Source organism: Oreochromis aureus, linkage group 16, assembly GCF_013358895.1.
Source record: "Oreochromis aureus strain Israel breed Guangdong linkage group 16, ZZ_aureus, whole genome shotgun sequence".
In the NCBI taxonomy this organism is placed as follows: Eukaryota; Metazoa; Chordata; class Actinopteri; order Cichliformes; family Cichlidae; genus Oreochromis; species Oreochromis aureus.
This window is the reverse complement of record NC_052957.1, coordinates 32,206,888-32,232,393: the sequence shown is the minus strand read 5'-3', so window position 1 is coordinate 32,232,393 and position 25,506 is coordinate 32,206,888. Positions and strand designations below refer to the sequence as shown.

The 25,506-nt window shown below is 40.0% G+C and overlaps 1 protein-coding gene across 1 annotated transcript in view; it reads left to right on the top strand.

Moving 5' to 3' along the window:
- The window catches only part of LOC116326808 (diacylglycerol kinase beta), a 141,794-nt gene that overhangs the window by 98,338 nt on the left and 17,950 nt on the right, over nucleotides 1-25,506 (top strand). The window contains exons 22-24 of the mRNA XM_039600255.1: nucleotides 1,397-1,487; nucleotides 7,211-7,348; nucleotides 7,405-7,447. Of these exons, the coding sequence (XP_039456189.1) occupies nucleotides 1,397-1,487; nucleotides 7,211-7,348; nucleotides 7,405-7,447 (272 nt within the window). The remainder of the gene's footprint in view (nucleotides 1-1,396; nucleotides 1,488-7,210; nucleotides 7,349-7,404; nucleotides 7,448-25,506) is intronic.

The following is a 25,506-nucleotide window of genomic DNA, read 5'->3' as shown; positions in this document are numbered from 1 at the left end:
TGACTGATTGCTGATTTAGACTCCTGCCATGAATCTCAGCTTAGCCTAAAATATAACTTGTGTGTGTGTTTGATGCTATTGCCAGCATTTATGCCTGTGGTGGTGTCCCAGTGTATATGTTTTATATACAGCACCAGCCATGATAGAAACAAAGAAAATGCTGGGACTTTTTCCCTCTCGAGTCTCTACTCTTTGTTGCTGTCAATTTCTTTGTTTTTATTTCAGAGGCAACCATATTTGTCCCTCAGTTGTTCCATCTCTTTGCACATCCACTCAGGTCAACTCCAATAGTTTTGACAATCTCCCTGCAGGAATTTGCTGACATCTGTGAATCCTTATATTGAGGCAATGATTATTCTTCTGTCACTAATCCATTGAAAAACTGCAGAGACAAAGTATCTACAAATGCACAGGAGTAATGCACAGTACTAAACAGCCCAATTGTAATAGTTGTGGGCTGTGTCAGATTTAACTCAGTGGTATATATAGACTGTTAGAACTCGCAGGGTTGAAAGTTCTTCAGAGTATTTAGTGCCGTAATACTGTGGATCGTCTATAGCACATATGAAGAAGATCCACACTGCCCAGTGATCAAAAAGGCAACTAACTTCTTGCTACCTTTAATTTCACAGTATGTTATGCAAAGTGAACCAGACTCACCTGTACAGCACACCTTGTAACCAGGTCCTATTAAACCCCCAGAGGAAATAATGAATGAAGTTAGGATATTTTTGACTGTGGACCAGTGAAGGGCACTCGAGGTCATCTTTCCAGACTGATCAAGCAGATATTTCACCTTGACTGAAAACTGTATCATTCAGCCACTATCCAGTCACAGAACAGCAATGAATGACACAAAGATATAAACAAAAATGCATCCATCGGGTCACCTCTGACAAATCCGTCTGCAGGGCAGAAATGAACCATTGCTCAGTCAGACCCATGGTTTGCTTTGAATGTTGTGAATCACAGTAATGTTTGCCCTGATACTATAGCCACCACCAGCAATGTTTCACCCCATGTCCCCTCCAGAGGCAACGCTCACGTTGCAGCTCACAGGGTGGTTTCGATGAGAACAGCAGAACGCCTGTTTGACAGATGGCGGGGTCAACTTTCTGTGTATTAAATGCTGCCAATGCTACTGTCCCCATTCTAGCTTCAGGGTGCATTGATGGAGTTTTGAACTCTAAGGTCACATGACCACAAGCTGTCCTGAACTGTCAGAAAATGTGAGATGACTCAAGGCAGCAGACAGCTTCAATATGTGTCCACTGCACCCGAACAAATCGTGCTGTAGGCTCAAAACACAGTACTTATGAAGTGGGAGTATCATCTGATATGTTTGCCAAAAAAAAAAAAAAAATGTCTGTCCTCTGTGTCCCCTCTGACTCCTCAGAATGAAGAACAAGCTGTGGTACTTTGAGTTTGGCACCACTGAGACCATTTCAGCCACCTGCAAGAAACTAAACGAATGCATAGAAGTGGAGGTGAGTCACAGTCTTATCAAAGCTGGTGTCTCTGATGCAGAACTGATGAGTAATGGCTGAAAGTGACTGGCTGGTTAGATGACAAAAACACTGGAATATTGTTTTTAAATACTCAAGACCTGCTATATTTGATGCATCAGAAAAGATAAATATGAAACATCCTGTTACAATAGATACCAACAACTTTGGCTTTCTGTGGAACTCTTTATAGAGCTGATACTTAATGTTTTTCCAAAAAAGAAAAAAGTGTGTCAGAAGTTTACAACAAAGTAGTTTGCTCGTATTAATGAGGCAGGCTATTCATAGCACATCATCAGATTAATGCTCCATAAAGTCACTGATTGCCTCATTCTGTCATACAGCGCTGAATAATCTGTCACCTGGGTGCTTAAAGCACAGCAAGACTCCGAGAAAACACATGAGAAACATACCTTATCAGAAGGCACTGACGACAAATGGAAACGAGCTCTGTAGCCCACAAGGTTCACGTTCCACTGCCTCCCTCCACAACTCAAAAACACCTCATGTTTACATCATGTTATGAGATATTCAGATCAAAAGCCATTCCACTATCTACAGTACTGTGCTAAATTTTGGAGCCACCCCTCATTTCTTTATATTTTGCTTCCTAGACTTTCTTGTAATTTTTTAAGTGGTCTTGAGCAAATTTCAAATTCCTCTGGCGTTCTAGAGGTCTTTCTGAAGGGTTTCTTTTGACATTGACTGCTTTGTCACTCATTTTCTTTTCTTGTACCTGATCATTGGAGTGTGTTTTGTTTGTTAAGCCTTTTAACACTGACCTAAGAATCATTCAATAATAGAAAGACACATAACTCAAAGGATAACTTAGCACACATAATTTGTTCCCAATTCTTTAGTTCAACTTTGAAAAATATGAAAGGTAACAGTTTGATAGGCATAAAATAGTTTTCATTTTTATGCACCACGAAGGTGAGTCCCAAAGAGCTATTAGCTGAAAACGCAGCATATCTCAACATAATGTGTACTGTGTCCAATTTGCGAAAACTGCACAAGTGGAGGCCAAAAGAAATGTCACGCTTAAAAAACTACAAAAACTGATAAACTGAATTCTGAAAGTCATTTTCTTAAGCAACAGCAAAAGAAAGAAAACAGACCAAACAGCCGACCTGAGAAATCCATCTAGTCCTTCAGGTGATGGAAAGTTGGCTGATCACCAAGCCATTCTTAAGGAAGTGAAACAGGGACAAAAGTCTGACTGAAGATCAGTCAGTAACACAGTGTTTTGATTTGTTTTATTATTATTATTAATCTGTGATTTCATCATTGTTTATTATTACTACTGTTTCTGTTTTGTATTTCTAGCGCTCTAGTCCTTCTTTGCTCTGTTAATTCCAGTTCATAGGTTTCGTTCTGGTGCCCCCGTGTTTAGTGTAGGTTTAGTTATGTGTTCGTGTTTGCCTTCTTGTTCCCCAGTCAGTCGTGTCTCATGTCGCTCCTGTCCCTGTACTCAGCGTTCCCTCTGTTCAGTGTCTAGTCTGGGTCTCTGGTCTGTTGTGTACTTCCTGTTTTATTTTGACAGTCCTGCTCTGTGTTCAGCCTCTGTTCCCCGTCTCGTCTGTGTAATTAGTACCAGCTGTGTTTCCCTTCTGTCTCCCGTTTCCTGATTACCCCGTCATGTATTTTAGTCCTCTGTCATCCCCTGCTCGTTGTCGCGTCTTTGTGTTGTGTTTCTCCCGTCATGTTTCGAGCCGGTGTTTCCTAGTGTCCAGTTTAGTTTAGATTTAGGAACAAAATGTCATTGCTGCCATTGTAGCATCCACTGCTAGGAGCTGCCCTTTAGTGGTGTTTTAGCTGATTGTGCACTTCTCAGTTTTTCAGCGGCTGGGTTAAAGATAGTTGTCCAGATTTTTCCACTGTTTCAGTGATACATTGCTGCAGAACCTGAGAAATTGAAAGCTTATAAAAAGGAGATGCTGCAAAAACTTGAAAAGATTTAGCTAAAAAAAACAAAGAGTCCACTGATTGTTTCCTTCCAGTACTCAGCAGCAGAGTTTTCAGAGTGTCATTTGGCATTTAGCATTCAGGAAAGGACTGCAGCTAGTGGTAGTGGTATAAATGGTGATGGGGCTGTGGCAATATCACAGTTGGATCGCAACACAACCAATGTGATGACAATGAATTCACCTTGAAATTTAAATTGGTAGATATGGTGGGCAAATTCAGGAACATTTAGCAATAATTAGAGGAATCGATTCCAGTAGAACAACAAATGAGAATAGCTGAGACTGCTGGTACCCTGATGAGATTATTACACAATAACAAATGATACAGGTCACCCTGACCTCAAGGCAATACATTTCTAGTGAAAACGTAATCAGTTAAATGAATCTCAAATCTTGTAACTTGTAACAGTAACTGCAGTCCTACATGTTCTTTTAAAAGTCAAATATATCTCCTCTCTGAGTGTTAGTTAGAATTTCCTATAGCTGTGGTCCTAGCTGGATATCAAGCTGTTTTTTTAATCAAACATTCAAGCCAACCGAGAAACAAATAAACCTGAGCTGTTAGATGTCGTGACTTTTTTCATGTAAGCTTAATATGACTTTTTATATACCCCCTGCTCCTGGTTTAAAGCAGAATTATTCAGCACAGTTGCACATCGAGGACTTCAAAACATAATCATCAAGTCTGTGGGTAGTTTGATGAAAAAAACCCAAACAATAGATTTGTTTAACACATTCAAAGCTTGTTCCTGTACCGTAGCCTCTCAGAAATGATCACAGCAGCCAGCGCTCAAAGTGCTTTCTGAGAGTGTCTGTGCAAGTTACAAAGCAGGGCTTTCATGTAAACACACAGTAGAAGCTTCTCACATGTGACCAATCACTCAGGGTAGAGTAAACAGCAGACACATGTACAGGCAGGGAGAGTCAAAGGCAAGAATGGACAGATAGGCATGCATGTGGAACCAGGACACCCTAGGCCACAGGTCGATGATCAGTTTAGTGATCATGTATTCACCTCTGCAGCCGTAGACACACATGTGAATAGAGGTGCTGAGCTTTCAACCAATGACCAACTGGTGGTAAGTTGGATCAGGTGGCGGGGGAGGGTGCTGGATTAACCTGGGGCACGTAAATGTATAGTGAAGGTGCGCTGGGGACACCTGGCAGAGCCACCCGTCCACCAAGTGGAAAATGGCTCAGACAGTGGCTGAAGCAAAAACACGGGTGTGGGAGGAGTTCGGGGAGGCCATGGAAAAAGACTTTCGGACTCCCTTGAAGAAATTCTAGAAAACTGTGAGAATTCAGGAGGGGAAAGCGGTGCTCTACCTGAACTTTGTTTATCCTCTCAAAGATACTCGAGGGTGCATGGGAGTTTACCCAACCAGTGTTATGTTGACTTGGAGAAGCAGACCGTGTCCCTCGGGCTGCTCTGTAGGAGGTGCTATAGCCCGTTGCTACAATCCATTCGATCCTTATACAACCATTGCAAAAGCTTGGTCTGTATAGGCAGCAATAAGTCAGGCTTATTCCTGGTGGGTGTGGGACTCTACCAAGGCTGCCCTTTATCACTGATTCTGTTCAGAATTTTTAGCGACAGTAATTCTAGGCATTGCCTAACGGTGGAAGGCTTCCACTTGAGCACACTCAGAATCTTGGCTCATGCAGATGATGTGGTTCTGATGGCTTCATTAGGTGGTGCCCTCCAGCTCGCCCTGGAAAAGTTCATAGCTGAGTGTGAAGCAGTGGGAACGAGAATCAGCATGTCCAACTCTGTGGCCAAGGTCCTCAATCGGAAAAGGGTTAAGCCGGAGGTTTCATCAATTTAAAAGGGAGTTTTTCCTTCCTGCTGTCACCAAAACGCTTGCTCACAGTTGGTTTTCTCTGTTTTCCCTGTATTATTGTAGCATCTTTACCTTACAATATAAAGCACTTTGAGGCATCTGTTGTTGTAATTGGGCGCTATAAAATTGCATTGAATTGAACTGAATTGCAGATCTACACCTGTCTATGATGACAGATTTTGGAAACAGCCAAAGACTGGGATAAAAGTTGCTGGGTTGTTTGGTCAATGTCATTGTCACTGATTCAGAAGTATAGTAGACTAGAAGTAGAATATCATGTATTCTACAACAGAAACATATAAATGATTACTAAATAGAGTACTTCAATCAATATAGTTAATTGAACTGTGAATCATGCATAGCTACTTTAGTAGAGTCCAGGAATAAAAATATAGAGCTGGAGATGAACAGAGTAGGTCACCTTTAAAGAAATGCACTCATACTCACTGGTAAAGCCATTTAGTGTGATTATAACTTTTTAAGATTTGAATGTTATTCATAATGAGAGAAGTGAAGAGATTTGCAGTCAGTTATGTTGTTTCTGCACTCATCAGTGTGTATGTACACTTGTTTCAGGTTCCACATGTGCTCCACAGTTTTACACTGACACGCTAGGTGATAGCACGTCTGTGTTTTCTTTGCATGCCTTAGGCACACAGTGAAGTCCGACATGTGTGGCTGCTTTGACTCAGCACTGCTCAGCCGTGCTTGCTGAGTCACAGCAATGTGTTGTTGACATAGGGTGAATTATTTGCTGAATCTAGATGATGTTAGATACATAAATCAGAGTGAGGCTCAGGAGTGCCAAATGGAATGGCTTTCTATCAGTTAATTCCTCTCAATATGTATAGACAGTTGGCCAACTTATTGTGTTTTATTGTTACATGACACAACAGTACACTTGGCCACTGTCCACGTGATGCATCAGGACAGAATAAATCTCGTAGTCATAACAACCCACTCTATTGATCACTCTCTTATTCTTTTACACGCTGAGGCCGACAGTTTAAAGCATCTGTGACCTTTTAACTCAGTGTACATCAGCTTAACATGTTAACAAGTTTTAAATAAAACACTTTAATTGATTTATTCAGGATAGTATATATATCACATGTATAGTGGCAATTCACAATAACAGTCATCTCAAATATTACAGTACAGAAACCCCAAAATTCAGACAAGTCCCTATGAGCAAGCACTTGATGACAGTGAGAAGAAAAACCTCCCGTTTAAAAGGAAGAAACTGTGGAACACTGTGAAAGAGAGCCAGAGCTGAATGAGCTGAAGGCATATTGCCTCAAGGAAACAGCAGCTGCCTGATCCAACTCTTACTACAAGCTTTTTAAAAAGGAATGTTTTAAGTCTGATCTTAAAAGTAGAGATGGTGTTTGTCGCCTGAATCCAAACTTGGATCTAGATCCACAGGAGAGAGAACTCAGCAGAAGCTGAAGGCTCTGCCTCTCATTCTACTTTGACACAGTCTAGGAACCACGAATCAGCCTGCAGTCTGGGAGCCAAGTGCTCTGTTGGGGTAATAAGGTCCTATAAGGTCTTTAGGATATGGAGGGGCTTGACTATGTCCTGATAATTACTGTGCACATTGTAATAGTATGGAGAAGGCCTTTTGACAGTGAAACACACTGAAAACATTTCAAATGTATATTTCCAGTTGTAGCATCATTACTATATCTCTGCACAGATGGACTCCATGCATTATGGATGGCTGTTGGATAAGGCTGCATTGCATATTAATACATACCCTGGTGTCAGTCATTCTACAGCTTAACTGAAATACAGAAGAATAAAGCTGAATAGTTAGACTTTTGTGTCCTTACAAGCATGACATGAAATCTTTTCATCTTTTTTTAACCGATTATGTCCTTTGTTGCCTCCTCAGTGCGATGGGATCATCTTAGACCTCAGCAACACGTCCTTAGAAGGCATCGCTGTGCTCAACATTCCCAGTATGCATGGCGGCTCCAACCTGTGGGGCGAGACCAAGAAGAGGAGGAACTATAACCGCATGAGCAAGAAGGTTCCTGACAGAATGCCAACAAAAATAGGCACCATCAAAGAAAAGCACCGTGACAGTGCTGGCCTGAGATTGAAAAAGAGCTCAAGTTTTGCATGCAAGGTGAGTCAAGTGGATGGAGTAGGCTGGATGCATAAGCATTAAGCCAGAAGCTGTTGACAGCGGGTTGTTTTCAAAATCTTTAAAAGTGGTGATATGCTATTTCATAAAATATGCTGAGGCCAGAGATTTAATAATTAAAAAAAAGATTCAGATTTCAGAAACTTCAACATAAAAATAGGCACCATCAAAGAAAAAGGACAAAAACGCTAAGGCAGAATGTTTAGGCAGCTTCCTCGTGCTGGCCCTGAGATTGAAATGTGTGTGACTATGTATGATTCACCTGCAAAACATCTTCAGATTCCCTCACTAACATCGCCACAACCATTTGCTACAAGGCTGAAACTACTATGAGTGAAGTGGATGGAGTAGTTGCTGTGAAATGGATATTGTACTGCTCCCCCAATATAGAGGACTTTCCATTCTGGTGCATACATTTTGTTTGCATTAAGTGTTTTTCAAACAGATTCAATGATGCCACTGACTCACAGTTAAGGCTGTTGTTTATGTTTTGTTTTGTTTTTTTTACTGTTTTTACGTGAAAAGTACAGACTGAAAACAAACCACATGGCAAAGTGTCACATTGTGTTACAGTGGATGTGGCCTTTCAGAGGGAAGACCCAGCTTTTTAACTAACTGACTGGGACAAGATTTGCTGTACATGTTTTATGAGGAATAACTCAAAAGATCTCCTGAGTATCTCAAAATTGTTTTACATTGTTTCTTTTGGGCTCACAGTTGTCAAACAGATTCAATGATGCCACTGGTAAGGCTGTTGTGTTTTGTTTTGACTTAATTTGGGATCTTATCTCAAAATTGTTACTTTTGGGCTCACAGTTGTGGAGGTGCTGTGGACTTAATTTGGGATTTATTTTCCGTGTGCAAATTTAAAGATGAATGGGGGCTTAAATGGGAATAACACTGCAAAAACACGTGTGACTTAGTAATTTAAATATATAGTTTTTATATATATATTTATTTGACAGTGACATCGATATATTTGAAGCAGGAGAGAGGAAATCCGCAGCCAGAGCAGAGCAGGCATCAAAGACAACAGATGTGACACTGATTAAGTCACAAACAGCACGAAATGAGGAGCTGGGGTGGAGGTGGGTTGCAAAGCAGCTTGCAGATTTGAAGGATCTGTAGGTTAAAGCAGCTTGAGCAGCAAACCTATAATGAGTTTCCTTTTTGATACGAAGAATATCAGCCAAGGCAATACTACCCACCAACCAAAATAAGAGCAAAGCTTTTTAAGGTTCTTTTTTGGACATATTTCACCATCATTGGACAGCACCGAATAGGAGACACAGCACAGAGGAAGAAAAACACCGTAAAGGGCTTTGGCCAGACTCAAACCCATGCTGCTATATTTCAGCCATGTTTCAAGTTTCAAGTCTTATTGTCATGTACAGATAAACAGTGTAGCCACATTTATCCATAATGAAATTCTTTGGCTCGTGCTCCTCAGCTTTACATGAGCATATAGAGAGTGTGCAGTTATATTCAGAAGAAAATAACACATGTGGCATATGGTCATCTGCTCAACCCCAGAGTACAATGTTTTCTTGGGTTACTGAATCAGAGTTTGACTTAGCATGGGTTTCATTCAGTGCACTGAGCCTTTTAGGAAAAATGTAAAATGTCTTCAAACTTTACATAGTAGAACTACAACTTGTAAAAAATACTTTTTAAAACTGTTTTGGGGCAAACTTATGAAACTTTAAAGCATTTTGCTCTTTTGATCAGATACAGTTTTTTTGTGCTGCTGGCAAATGGTATTAAATGTGTTACTTCAAAATACTTTCCCAGATTCGTTCCAAGATGGCTGCCAAGTGTTGAGATTTGCTTTTAGAAGGTCTTTCTTAAATGCTTGTGTGGTTCTTACACCTCTGTATCACCCAACAACACGCTGTCTGTTCAGAGCTCAAGTGCTTTAGATCCAAAACCTTTTTTCACAGAGGAAATCTAACAAGCTCTCAATAGAAAATTTAGGAATGTTCTGTTTTTAATAAGAAGGACTGGCGTTTACACAATTCCGAGTGTAACCTTTCATTGTTCTTGAGGCGCAGCTTCCTAGCCATCTGTCGTTATTACAGGCATAAGGTTTTTATTTTATAGGCACATCATCTATGTAGCACCTTTATTAATGCATTCGCCTGTAGAGAGAAACTACTGAATACTTTCTATAATGAATCAGCTATTCTAACTGAACATCTCCAAATAGCATGATCATCAGCACAATTGCTCACCGTCATCCCCTCATGTTTTTTGTCTTTATTAAGACAGAAAATGCTTAGAAATAGATGTGTTGTATAGATACTGACGCATAGTCTCTCAATGTGTTTTGCAAATTATGCTACTGTAACAATACTGTCACTGAGGTAGTCAGACAGATGGAGGCACTGTGTAGTTGCCAGGAAATAAAGATGCTGTAAAGTATTTCTCAGGACAGTAAATGTAAAATAGATTCATTCTATTTATTCAGTGGCTCCTGGAGTCAGGAAGTGCTGGCATTTAAGGACAGTGACAACCGTCAAACATCTGTTATAGATGACTGCTTCAGAATGACCCCAACACTGCGTCAGAGAGGAGACAGGAGAAAGCTGAGTAAATAAATAAAGAGAATTATATAAGAGGGACGATACATGCAGACACATTTTTTTCAGACTGTCCTCAGATCCATGTTACCTTTCAGCCTCTGGGTGTTTCGATGGTGTCTCCTGGATCTGAGACAATGATGCAATTAACACAAGTTTTCTGATATTGATACGTCCAGGTGGTGAGTGGTCACTATCTGACTTCACACTAACATCCAAAATACTTTTGTTCATCCAGTTTTGTTGTACATGTGCATTGACAACATAGGCATTGTTGTTGTTATTATTATTATGAGTAGAATTCATAGTACTTGTAGTAGCAGTTATGGGTAGCACTATATTTAAGGGATTTTGCAGTGCTTCTGTACTGCTTTCACAAAATTGATGTAATATCATCACTGCTGAGTCAGCTTGATTTACTCTTCTGCCTTCTTTTCTGTTTGCCTGGTTCACGATGTGAGAGTGTACAATGATTCATTTTAGGAATAAAGTTCTTCTCAATTAATGAAGCTGAATGAAAACAAGTACAGTGTTCTCTGTAGATTAGTCACCAAAATAACAACACATCAAACCACTGGCTCACAATTTACTTGGTTTTTAGATTTATTGAGAAAATGATGTCCTCTCCTTCTGGCTTGTCCTAAATGATAAAGTGACTGACAAAAGATGAGCATAGAGATTATAAAACTATCTGCTGGTTTTGTAGTAGACTATTGAAATACTAGAATTTGATTGTTTAAAATAGAAGCACTTCTTTGACAGTCTCAACAGCAAACCAAAAGATTTGAAGCATTTTATAAGGAATTATCTGACAAAAGACACAAACGGCATGCATGATGGGGAGATGTAGCTCAGAGACCCCCAAACTATCAGCTTTTCACTTAACCTGTTAACACTCTGAGGTCTAAGCCACATCAAAGACTGCATAAGTCTAACCATATGCTATTAGAAAATATTCTTTTTGTTCTTCAGCATCTTAGAAATCAGGAAAGTCATTCGAACTGTCACACAGCAAAGACTGTTTAGATTTTTTAAAGCCCCCCTCTGAAGTTGGAATCTGTGTGTGTGTGTGTGTGTGTTTGTTGTGTGTGTGTGTGTGTGTGTGTGTGTGTGTGTGTGTGTGTTGTGTGTGTGTGTGTGTGTGTGTGTTTGTTTGTTTTGTGTGTGTGTGTGTGTGTGTGTGTGTGTGTGTGTGTGTGTGTGTGTGTGTGTGTGTGTGTGTGTGTGTGTGTGTGTGTGTGTGTGTGTGTGTGTGTGTGTGTGTGTTGTTTGTGTGTGTGTGTGTGTGTGTGTGTGTGTGTGTGTGTGTTTGTTTGTGTGTGTGTGTGTGTGTGTTGTTTGTTTGTGTGTGTGTGTGTGTGTGTGTGTGTGTGTGTGTGTGTGTTTGTTTGTGTGTGTGTGTGTGTGTGTGTATTTTTTGTGTGTGTGTGTGTGTGTGTGTGTGTGTTTGTGTGTGTGTGTGTGTGTGTGTGTGTGTGTGTGTGTGTGTGTGTGTGTGTGTGTGTGTGTGTGTGTGTGTTTTTTATTTGTGTGTGTGTGTGTGTGTGTGTGTGTGTGTGTGTGTGTGTGTGTGTGTGTGTGTGTGTGTGTTTGTTTGTGTGGTTGGGGTAATCGTGTTCTCCAGAAGCTTTTGTAACCTCATTGTGACTGTGACCGTCTCAGCTCCTTAATGGACGTGAGTGGGCGTAACAGTGTGTGTGATTACGCCCCTTTAGTGGCTGAAAAAAACTGTGTGTTGGCATTACAAGTGGTTTAAAGTGTAATCTTCTCTAAACATCAAAGATTAATATTAATCTGACTAAGTTGCAACTTTTGGATAGAATTAAGAGTTCTTACTATCACTATACTCTTACTGTCAATTTTTGTTTTTGTTTTTGTTTTTTTGTTTAGTTTTGTTAAATCAGCATGTTACAGTTATATTTAAGAGCAAAACTAAGATGACACTTTGCGCCAAAGTACAACGGGTGAGCTGCCCAAGGACACAACGACCGAGAATTTTGAAAAGATAGCTGAATTTTGATAGTGTTTGTTTTTTTCTTTCTTTTTTATTCTATTTGACACTGCTGTCCATGTGACAACACATCATCTTCTTCCTAAGAAAGACCAGTTTATTCAGTAATGCTTTCATAGTTGAAGCTGTGGCTATTAGACAATCTGGATAATGACACTTCAGCTTGCATGGAGTGTTTCCTGAGAAGAGTTTTTTTCTGCTGCACCACATCGAAGCCTTTAAAGATTTAAAAACACCATAATAACTTATTTGGGTCTGGAAGACCTTTACCTGTTCTATAATTTATACAAATATCTTTATATTTAAATTGTTATGAAATAAGTATGTGAGATTTACAAGCAGTAACCTCTGCAGCTAACAAAGTGAAGCCAACTGAACATGCCCTATAGACGTCAATTTTAAAGCTTCACGGCTTTAAAAATCATATTTTTTGGCCTGGAACAAAAAAAGAAGGTTTTGAAATCTACAGAAAGTTGATCCCTTTGTAAGAACTACATCAGTATCATCTTTGCAACTGCCCAATTTGGGGAAGTTAAAAAGATGGTAAGTTTTTGCTACAATAGATTTAACTGTTGTAGTTACATGTTGTAGGGCTGTTGCTATGTTACACACCTTAGATGTGACAGTTATCTTGACTGTAACGACATGGCAGCTTTTGAAATCTGTGACGGTGACTGACTACCAGCATCACACTTCTAACTGCCACTGGCTTCAGGACTTCTAAGACAAATAACATCTTTATGCATTTGTTTAATGCAAACCAGCTTATGAAATGCGACAGTGTGATCCTTCCTGGGGACTTAAAGCTCCTGCACCTGCTGCTGAAAGAAAACACAAGTGTTGTAATGAAACCTTGTGCCACAATAAAAGACTAATTCACATCTGAATTTTTCAGATTCACGGTAGAGTTTAGTGCAACTATAATGTAGAACATGTGAAAACGGAAATTTTTTGCCGATCACTTTACCACCAGGTACACTAAAATACAGCAACAGTGTTACAATGTTAATATTAGTGGAATTGCTGTTTCTTTATCTTTTTTTTTTTTTTTAATAATCTTGGGGCACTTACTATCTAAAGTGGCCTTAAATATCTTGTATTATAATTTGGAGCTAGAATAATCAAATTTAATTGTAAATATCCTTCCTAAATACATCTTAACCCAAGCACATAATGATTAGTTATAGAGAACCGACTGGGAAATACTGTTCCAGTGATATTGGCATTATTGTTAGTTTGAAAATGTAATTATTAAATCCATGAAACATCCTACATTGTTCATAAGTGTTTCTGGTGAACTCTGGTCCTTCATTACTGAGGCATTCATAATTAGTTACACTTTTTTATGCACCATCATGCACCAACTCCTCACACAGAGAAGTTACTCAATAGCCCCTCGTGACTTCATGATTACCTAACCGTAACTCACCATTTATGTTCCCTCATGCAAAGTGAACTGTGTACAGTAGTTACTAAGTAACTACCCAACATAATCTTCACTATTTTTTCCTTAATAGGCAATCACAGACTGCATAATACCCAACAAGTGTTTCACTCATAATGTTCAGACCACATTAATATTCACATCATGTCATTAGGGATGTGTACACCCACTCACAGCTGTGGAGCTGTTACTGACTGAATTTGTTGATAATGTTCGGGTAGGGAAAAAAAGTGCCTCAAGCTTAATGGCCAGTACATAAAGTTACGCTTTAAATGTGACAGTCTGTGTGAGATTGGTTTCTTTTTGCTGTTCTGTTCTTTCAGTTTAACTTTGCATGTGGTCAGTCTGCAGGAAGACTGCAGTCAGAGCCTCCCCTCAGTGACCACAAACAATAGAAAATAACTCACTCTGTGCTTTCACCAAGGTTTTTTTGCATCCATCCCACTTTCGTTTCTTTCACATAAGTCTGCACATCGCTGCTGACTGAACTAAACCTTGTTTCCATGGAGATCTCAGTGCTAGACTGAAGCAGAGAGTTCAAAAATACAGGAGAAAAGCTAGAAACTGAGGGAGGAAGAAATGATGAATAGTGCATTCAGAGTTTGTTATTGCAGTCTTCACTCTCGTCTGCATTTTAAGTCCAGTACGATGTAAGATGGTAAGATTGTTTGCTGAGTGTGCAGTCTTTAGCCCAAACATTGGGGCTGCAGGGCACTGCTCAGTCCATATGTCCAAATATTAGACTTTTACTCTCTATAACTATTTAGACCGCTGTAAATGCAAGAGCACTCAGCTTATGTTGTTAATCTTCACCCAGGTTTTAACTCCTGACCCAAATCCACAACACCAGCCTCTTACCAAAGAGGTAGCTGTCCTCACTTGAAGTGATTTTCCTTATCTCATTATACAGACTGACCAGAAACAAAACCTGCTCCTTTTAGTTGTTGCTGGAGTCAGAAGGAAGGTATGATCTGATGTTGCAATAGAAATCAGCATTACTATTTATAAAGGATTAATAAAAGAAGAATCAGTGATTGCTAACTTTAATCCTTTCCAACATGGGATTTTGGTGTATTTAGTTCTCTGTTGTTGTAGACTGGATGATCCAGTTTAACCAAAATAAAAAAGCTAAAAATGTAATAAGAGCTGAGTCAGCACTACTCTGACAGAGAAGAGCCAACAATATGTAGACATGTCATGTTCATCAAGATCATAAATAACAACCTTTTGGGGTTCTTTTTGACTGCATTGCAACACACAAACATGGACATGGATTGTGCATTTATTTAGGTTAGATAAACATGCATGTACGTCCATGCGTTTCTATTCCAAGTGTTCAGTGGAAAAAAGTGTGTACCTCTAACTAGCTTCACCCACTGTAGTTTATAGCAGAATAAGTTTATTTCTTTGTGACTTCATTCACATTGTGCATGCTGGCACCTTTCTGATGGAATCTCTGTTCTCCAGAGCAGTCTCCGGGGATTTAACCTTTATTGAATTACACTCTCCTGCTAATGCGGTTTAGAAGCAGGAGTGCTTGAGCTCCAGAGAGAAACTGTGTGCTGGCTCTGCATTTTCTATTTCTCTGTGCGTGTGCGTGTGTGTGTGTGTGTGTGTGTGTGTGTGTGTGTGTGTGTGGCTGTATATCACCTCTGTCGCTGTCTATGCCTCCCTGCTTGTTTATCATACTATTAACTGTTTATGGCAGTTGCCTTCTGTGGCACAATAAACTAAAGCTTTTAAATCCATTTGCTGTAGATAATGCAATCAGCCAGGGTCACCCAGAGAGAATGAAAGGAGGCCTGGGTGCTTCTAACCCCAGTGATGAAACTTCAGTCCTGTGATTCGCCACCTTTGCTACTCTGGTCTATGTTCTATGATTTCATACTAAATAATACAACAATAATAAATAATAGTCACTTGACTTGTTGAAAGGGGACCCATACTTTTCTTTATTCTCTGTCATATATATTATGTTACAACGGTGGATGTTCTTCTTCATATTATTCACGGTCAGTGTTTTAATATTCTCTGCGAGCCAAAAGATCAGGTTACAAGTTGCTATAAACACGCTGTTCCAGACAGTTTTTCTGCTCTCAGATCTCTGTGATGTCAGTTAGAGTGAATATTCACCACACATGTGGCAGACTAGCCACCTGCTAACTCCAGTGTCGTATCTAAACCTGTAAATTTGGCCACAAAAACACTACTTTCAAGAGTAACAAGATATAATAAGAAAAAACAAAATAACAAAGAAACATATTCAGTGTGTGTATAAGTCATCCCCACAAGCCAAAACACTAAACACAAAGAACGTCATTTCCGCTAATCCACCTACTGTTTAAATGTTGTAAGTGTAAATGGAGGGAAAAGGCATTCACATGCTGGATGAACTGAACACCTGCACTGAGGCCCAGTATAAGAGACGACAATCTGAACCATGAATCATTCAAAGCTACTCTCGCAGCGTGCAAGAGCAAAAATGTAGGTCTCCAAAGAGAAAGAGTGGGTCCTAGGGGACCTACTCTGTTAATACTGAAAGGTTCTGCTATTAATGATTAAAATTAAAAAATTATTCTGTTTGCAAAAATGTAACTCTTGGCGTGCGTGATCGATATTTCTCCTTTTGCTTTTGCTTTGCTTTTTCTCATTTTGCTTGAGATAGATTAGAATATGACTTTTTGTTTCTGACTGCCCAGCACAGATTTCACACTTCTGTAGTGACTTTTCCTGCAGCTCTGAGAACTGTTAAAAATGTGTTTATGGTTAAGGCATCGACTGTGAGGCATGCGGCCCCTACCTCACATCCAGCTGAGACCTTTATTGCATGCCAGTGCCAGCCTCTTTCTGCCTTTGCTTCTGACAACCTCTCTGCTCTTACTGTCTAATAAAGCACTTCACACTCAGATACACCTCAAAAATTCAGCCCTAGGTCAGGTACCCTTTGACAAAATCAGGCTGAGTTAGTTTACACTTTTGTAAGGACTGTAGCACCACCCGCGTGCAACATGAATAACCCAAATAAAATAAGGACCAAGTGTAATTAGGGGATTACTGCAGTAATCTTGTAACGTGCCTCCTTCTGTCCTTACCTCATCTTCTAGTGTGGCTGCTGTTCTGACATCAATGTGTAACTTTCACTGATTTAAAGAGGACATAAAGCATTAAAGTTTTGTGTGAGGTGGAGAGATAAATTCAGCTGAGTGAGAGAAGACGGTGAGGGCTGGAGCTGCTGACAGAAACAGGATTCATGTAGGAAGGACATCACCACGCTCCTCCTCGACTTTTATCTCCGCACCATCTTCCCCCTCCCCTGTTTATTTCCTTTATGCTCCTGGATCAAGTTTCCTCAGCTTCCTGCTGCCAATTGCACTGGAAAGGATGCATAAAAATAATGTGCATGTGGCACGCAAGCTTCTCATGAAAGGAACTGAAACTATGAACACTGAGTGTGCTGGGTAATGGGCAACATTAATCAGTAGCAGCACATTAATGCAATTATCTTACCATTACTAGTAAATCTAGTCAGATAAAACAGTCCTTTGCTCCGTTTAGAGAACAATGTAACAGCCAGAGCCAAAATACATACCGTGTGGTCAACTAATAGTGTAACTGTGACACTCATGACATCCAGTAAAAAGAAAAAAAATCCTTTTATTTTAGTAGAGCGGAATAATACAGGCAGACGGGAAATAAGGAACAGAAAGATGTGACGTGCAGGAAAGTCTGAAAGTACGGGAGCAAACCTTAATGACTGTTTGGTGGCACTGAGCCCATGTGAAATGCACACATGATACTGGATCGCCCGATGTTTTTAAAACTTTTTCTTGCATCACATGACAATTTCCATCCTGTGTAGGCCAACTGGAGTGCAGATGTAAACACTGTGATGTGCCCTCAAACGGTTCTAGTCTTTTGTTTTTTTAAGCCAGTCAGTTGAATAGACTGACTGTTGTTAGTCTTCTCTGTAGAGAAGACTCTGTAGAGTCGCACAGATCGCACATGAGCTATGATTCATCGGTGGCCAACATGTATAATTGATGCCACAATCCAATATGACATCGCAGGTTTGAGCATGTTTAGCAGCATTCCACATGTGGCACATTTACATGTATTCTGATAAAGCATATTTCTGTGCCTTTTTCCTGACTGACTAGCACATGCAGGCAGATTTCTGTGTGTCTGAGATGATCAAATTAACGAAATCGACTATAAATAAGAGCCAAGAATAGAAAAAAAGTGTTTGAAATGGAGTATTTAGAGGACTTTGAGGCATTTGGCTCTGATGGATTACAAAATTTCACTACCAAAAACACTAATAAAAAATGCTGCTCCCCATGCTACCCGATCCTACCCGTGAGAGAGTGTGACCACATGACCACCAATGTACACACCCTTCAACTCAGATGAAAACACAGCTTCACATCTATGCATGTCAGGTGAAACCGAGAGAACCATCTAATTCTTTATAAGGTGACACAAGTAAACAGGTCATAGTAATCTAAACAGAGCTTGTCTTCATTCCAGTCTTTTAATGGTACATTTTTTTCAAGAGTACATGTGCAAGTTATACCTTTATATTGATGCAGAGTTTATGTTATGAGCATAACTCTAACCCTGAACCAAAATAATTTTCATGCCTACAACTAGCAAAACAGAAAGTGAAAGGGAAATTAACTGTGGGTTTAACAGCATAAAAGTAAACTTCCAACAGTTGCCAGTGTTGTAATGTCTGCACCTCTGTCAGTGTTTCAAATTCAACTATTTGCTTTTGCTGATCTAGTATTGCCATAGCAGGTGCATCTAAGCTACAGCACCCACAACAGCTTCTCACAAAAGAGCAGTATTTGAGAGCTTGAGACTGAGAACAGTTTAATAAAGTAGTCTTAAGCTGCAGGCAGCTTGTTGATTAAGATAATCAAACTCTGTGTTCCTTGTCGCCACAGGGGCTAAAGTAGCTGTTGGTATTCTCTATTTACCTTAAAACTATAGACTGTTTGCTCAAGGTTGAACCCCGCGTCATAGAAAATGTGGCTTGTGGCTGTAGTAGTGTTGGAAACTACTCCGTCGTATGAGTCATGTAATATAAATCCTTATTCAGTGACAACTTGTTTGCAATTTTCACACAATTAGCTTGACAATGACAGGATGTAGTCACTGCTGCTGGTGTTTTAGAAACCTGCTAGTTCAGGTATATGCTGGCCTCCATTCATGACTCATTTGTTTTCTTTCCCCATTTGTCCGACACCGTGCCTCTCCTCTCCTCATCCACCCTTCACATCGGAGTTCTCTCCCTCCCCTTACCTCTTCATTCTTCCTTCCCTGCTTCCCAAGACCCACAATTCCACCGCCATGTCTCCCACCCACTCTGCGCAACAGGAGTCCAGCTGTGACACACCACAAAGGACTCTATTTTTAGGACAATTGCATCCACACTGCATATTGTTGTGTTCTCACATAACAGAAACAGCAGAGTATAATTACTCTGATCACCCCCACCAGTCTGTGTGGCTGGAAATAGTTCCTGTATGAAGTTGGAGAGCTGCTCAGTGTATGGTGGGAGAGCGGATGACCTTTCAGTGATACATTTACTCAAAGTTAATGAATGACAACTTGTACAAGAAGCGATCACTGTCGTTCTCCTGGGAATGGAAAACATGACACATTTCTATAAGCTTATTAAAATTGAAGAGGAATATAAAGTGTTCTTTCCCACGTTTGTTTTTCTCCCGTCTGGAAAAATTCTCATGGCTGTTTGTATCTGGACAATGCTGGGACCGAAATATGACATTTTACCATCTGGGTCCTGACACGTCCAGGCAAGGATTCAGTAGCAGGCTGCGTGTATGTATTTTTGTACTGGATCATAGTAACATAGTGTTCTTTGTCAGACGGCCAAGTGCTCTCCCCTGTACCTTTACCTCTGCTGGGTCTGGCGAGGTGAGCCGCAGTTCCTCTTGACCATCTGCCATAACTCCGACCACCCTGAGACAATAACAGGCCGGCAGTTGAGGGAAGGAGAGAAGGAGAGAAAGTGGGCGGAGGAAGGATACACAAATATGTCTGCTTATAATTATAGTCCCACACCTCTAGCTGATGCAAAATGAAAGCTGCAGCTATTTCAGAAAGGAAACTGTAAATAATCTCTTGGTATAAATAGCTCATTGCTCAGATAAAAACAAAAATGAAAGTCAGCAAAACCACTCAGAAATGATTGTGTGTGAGATTTTACCACCAGTAAGGCTTGGCATTGATGTTTTGGATGTATTGTGAATAGTTTCAAGCTAAAATAAACAGATTGGGAAGCACCACCTTGAAATTTTTAAGAACATATCACAAAGTAGTTGAGATATCAGGTTCGACTCGAGGAGGGAATATGACGTCTTGATGGAGTTATGCAATCTGGCACTGCTCTGTTTTCCTCTCTGCTCTGAAGTACTTTACCAAGAAAACAATAACAAGGGAGGATTGTCTCAGTTTTCTTTTGGTCCCCCAAAGTGATTGCTGAAAAGATGCTGGTAGGCGCTGTGGACTCGTGGTAGCAAAAGAGATGACCTGAGCCGTCAGAAGCTTGCAGAGTTTTTGTGGGTTTTTTAAACATTTCAAGGCCTGATTGACTCTGAAAGACACTGCCAATATAACTCTAGCTTCCAGTAGGACTCTCCTCATTCAAATATCCAATGTTGTGATTATGTAAAAGTCTGGTTCTGTGTAATAGCAGCCCTTTTTAAACGGTAATCTCCTGGAAAAATCAAGATACTCGGGGAATTCGTTTTTGGGCTTTTAAATGGCTCAACCTCTTGGCTATTTTTTCAAACCCCTACCTGGAAAACATCCCAGAGTCTTTCAGCAACAGCTCTACAGCTGAACAGCTTCAGGCTACGTGGTTAAAAACACTTTCTGAAGAACAATAAGTCCACTTGTCCTTATCACCAGGCTGCAGCGAGATCTAAAAAGTTCCCGCAAAAATTCTCCCCAATCAAGCAAATCACAACAAAGCTGCATCCAAATTCACACAAGCGCTACAACCATGAAGTTTTCTTTGCTCATGGATCATTAGCCGCTCTTTACAATGCCAGGATCCTCACACCTACTCCCTAGTGAGAATGTAACTAAATTTGGTTGTTTGCTACTACATGTGAGAAAAGACAACTGTAGAACATATCCTGACATGATCCTCGCAGAAATGCTCAAAGTGACATTTATTTGCAAAATGTGGACTACAGCCAGATTTATGCTTTAGTTTTCATGTCAGTCTTTCTACTGAAAATGTAATTTAGGCTTCAATTACAGGATATTTTATATTGATTTCCATATATTTATACAGAGTTACAATAGTGGATGCTGATAAACATGGGCAAATTTATACTGGGCCAAAAGTGCCGAATGCTAAATCCTCCACATCAGACAGATCTTTCCTCTGGATTTGTATGTCTGTGCGAGTACCTCGCCCTGTCTAAGGCCCCAACCTCTTGCTGTTTAGACCTTTCTGTTATTGAGAGCAGCAAATCACAAGAAAGATATCGTAAAGTTAGGAGGAAGGGAACTAAACCAGCTATTTTCAAAGAGAGAGTAAACTGTAGGACTGCATCAAGACCCAATATAAGATATATTTTGCAAAGTTCCTCTAATAGATTCCAAGAATACAAATATGAAGCGGGTAATATGTGTGATAGTTGTCCTTTATTTCTCCTTTTTTCTCATCTTTTCAGTTTACATGTTTTCATGTCATTAGAAAAAAAATAAGGTTTTCTCAAAAATTCCCCAGAATCAGCATTTCACATGCGTCGTTGTTTAAAATGACTTTTCTGTGGCTTCGTACTGACTGCACAGCAGAGAAAATAGTGCAGCACAGCAGCAACAATTCTCACTGCCCGCTTCTTGGCAAAGCAATGCCATCCCATCCCAGAATGCACTGTAGCTGTGTTATGTAAGAGGCTGTTCTAGTCTATTCTTAGCTCTACCTCACTGAGAAAGTAACAGTGCTGGTTGCCTGAGAGTCAAAAGCGCATAGAGATCTGATGAGGCGGGAATCATCAGTGAGGTGCGAACCAGCACAGTGGGCTATTTTGCCATCAGGCTCTCACACTGGGACACTGGCAGGACGGCATGCCCATTTTTGGTATTTGGAGGAAGTAGAGGTGTAGAGGTGGGCATACGAGCGAGCGGAATTTATTTTTAATACTAGAACAGGAAAGAGATGTATAAATAGTGCTGTTTTAAAAATAGGACACGTCACATTGACAATTTCTAGTTCTTCAAATCTAGCAGGAGACATCTAGGCTGCAACTTTCCTCACAAGCCAAATATACACTACAATGTGTCCATGTTTACATCCAGACTTCTAGTTAATTCCCATCTGCTGTGCGGCCACTGTTTCACCAGCCCCTGCTTCTTGATCCCCTAGTCTCCAACTGTGCCATTTTTTTCTCGATGGATGTCGAATCCTATTATAATTATTTCCAGGAAAGCTTTGCAGAAGCAGAGCGATGTATGCAGCGAGCATGTGTCTGGGCCTGTGTAGCAGCATGTAGTCACAGGATGATGTAGGATCACGAACACGTGGCCGGGGCCACAGCTGTCATTTAGAGTACTGGGATTTTGTCCTGAGAATGTTTTCTGGGAACTAAGTGTTCTGTAGTGGGACAGATAAAATGTACCGGATTTGAACTGTAAATATGTTTTATTTTTCTAAGTGGTAGAATAAAGAAGAATATATGCTTATATGTCCAATGTGTTATACCAAAACCTTTATATGCTTGCAAAAGGTAAACTTAGTAAAACAAAGCTATGGAACGACAGGCTGAAGACCAAACCACTGTGAGACATGAGGGGAGTCCATTTTTCAGACTGTTTCTATATTTAACGTTGTGTAACATCATATAATTGCATTTACAATGATGCAGTGAGAAGGACAACTCAATTTCACACAGTGCAGATTGTAGTAGAGGTTAATATTGCCATAACTGTAGACATTTTATAGACATATTTAAGACATATCTAGAATTTAAGAATTTATTTATTAGGAAGTAAGAAAATTCAGAGATGTTAAGATAGTTGATTGCAATGATAATCTCTCCCTTTTTTACAGCTTGGAACATTCAGTAGCCAAATACCGCTTAGCTTCCATAAGAGTTTCTAAAGGGCAAACACACAAAACGTATCAGGTGAACAGATTTTCCTTCAAATACTGTTTTTCTGCTTTAGGCAGCGAAAGAAATAAACCCTGCCTGTGCTCTGCTACAACTTAGAGATGATAATTTGCGAATGTGTCTCAGTTTGTTATTTTTTTAAAATGAACAAATTTAGTATAATGACTTTTTTCTTCATGTGACTTTTATATCTGACCTGTTTGCAGAGATGAGTTAACACTTTGTCATGCATGTATTGATATTGTTTAAAGAGAGACAGATGACGTGGCTCATATGTGCCTACTGCTCATTCTTTTTCTGCATCTAAATCTGTATTTGTCACCATAGATGTTCCAGCTGTATTAGTGTACGAGCTAACTCCTATGCACTCTAGCATCAATAAAAACATTTACCCATCACCACACTTTCAATCACTGCATGTACTTGGTATTACACCCAGCTATGTGTCAAAGCCAACACCAAAGCTGTGTAATGTCCCCCAAAACCACAGCTACACTCAGACTCATGAAGTAAATGAGACGGCTGGCCCATTCAGTATGCTTTTTTTTGTAAACTGATCTGTTTACTTCTTGTTAGATTGCTTTTTTAATAAACATCGCAAAACAGGCAACTGTATCTGCGAGACCTCATTAACAGTGCGGTCACTGAACTGAATCCCTTGACCAGTTCAGTAACTTTTGGAGCATTTTAATGTAACTGTCTGACAAATAACATGGACTGCTGTGTGGTCCACTGCCTCCAGTTGTTTTGGTGTTATTTTCCACTAATTAGCCAGTATGTGTGTCTGTGCATTGTACTCATACAGTTTAAGGATGCAGCTATGAGTGGAGGTTTCTAATAGTTCAGTCACATCAGAGTAAAAATGGGATAGCAACCTCTATGCAAAGCGGTAAAAAAAAGCAAAACAAGAGAACAGTGATTAAGTATTTTTTCATATTCAGCAAGTAGTTGTGGCAACCATCTGCTCACACAGAAGTTTAGCATTCAACAGTCTCTGCCTCTGGACATCTACTTTCAGTCAGTTCCACTATTTACGAATTTCTGTTTCAAACCCTTCACTGTATTATCTCAGACTGCATGTAATTGCCAACTTGACTCCATTCAATCACAGACTGATACTGACAGCAAGCTGACTGGGAGTGGTCACAGATGTGGTCCCCGTCTTTAAGGCAACAATATTGCAAGTTCAATGCATATGTTCGGATTACTTCTGGGCGCGTGGTGATCGCCAATCAAAGCTTTCCATAAGGCAAGAGTGCTAGCATTAACTGATAACATAGCACTCTTCTATCTTGCCGCTGTTAGTTTTTGCCACTGCTGCGAAGAGCTGAGGAGAGCCCCAGACAGTGGGGTCGCCCAGCATCCAACCGAGCCCCAGGCCCAGAGACCTGAGATCCACGGCCCTTCACACCCTGGAGGGTGCGCAACTGAGTGGGGGGGGGGTGCCAGGCCCCGCCAAGCAGCTGCCGGGAGTGAGCCAGTAGACACCCGAGCACCCAGCCCCGGACACAGAGAACCACCAATTCAGCGAGCTAGTTTCATTGTTAAATATAGCGATGTAGCAAGCAGACACATTTGTTTGCTAATTAGTGCAGGTAACAGACTAATAAAACCCTAAAATTAAGCACAAAATTCTGCTTCCTGGTCTGTATACAGTATGTGTGTAAAATGCACTGACAGAATTAGGTATGCCATGTTAGAAAAAAAAGCCATGTTGGATTTACTTGATTCAATAGTGGACATCCCACAAATGTTTTTGTAGTTCAATCCACAACTTTTTCAATTTCCTAATTTTAACATAAATATCTTTTAAATATTTATATTAACACACATATTTGTACATAATGAACATAATGAGAGTCCGACTTCTTTTCCTCACACTAACTTTTCAAATGCATTTACAGGCAGGCTTCTAATTCTTAACGGAACTCACAAAACTGAAGTTCAGTCTTTGAGTGATTTTTAAATGTGCGCTCTTTGCTCTGACATTTACTTTTGAATTGTCCTCTGAAATATTAAAGAGTACCAGTGAGTCAGCAGCAGCAAACGTTTTCCCCGATAAACTCTTATCAGGTCATCAAGAACAAATTAAGTTGTTGAATTTCATACAGATCCTTCATGGTTTAATTACGTTTATAGAAACATGATATTATTTGGAGCACTTTGCAAATACCACACATGTACCAACACATGGGAGTGCTTGTATTACTCAGCAGGTATTCCAATTTCACCAAAGAACCGGTAACTATTGGAGCACTTTGCAAATACCACACATGTACCAACACATGGGAGTGCATTTCACCAAAGAACCGGTAACTATTCATTTTTTAAGTAGATGCAATAACCAAGATGAGAAATGTTGCAAAACCAATTCCAGTCCACAGTGGAGCTTTTTACCCTCAAACCATAAATCTATATTAGCAATTAATAAGATCCATAAGATTTGTTACTAGAATGTTTTTAATGACTGATCAGGTCTTTTCTTCATCTGTGACATATTCATGATCTAATGTCATTAATGAAAATTGAAAATTATACAAAGAAAATTTAATTAGACAATTTTTATGTTATTGTTACAAAACGACTTATTTTCAATACTGTTGGAAACGTAAGTTTTAGATGAACTAGTGACTCCAAAGTCCTTCAGTCAACATGATATTCAAATGAAGTCATCAGCAGACTGACAATGCATGGCTGGGGGCATGAATGACTTAAATAAAAGGAAAAGCCAGTTAAACTGCCTTATGCCACACTGGTTACATACTGCACCGCCTTGTTTCTTAAAATCTTCAACACATCAAGTTTTATGAGACTTGTTTTGAGTCCGGTGGTGCATAAGCCTTTTGCCAAGCCCA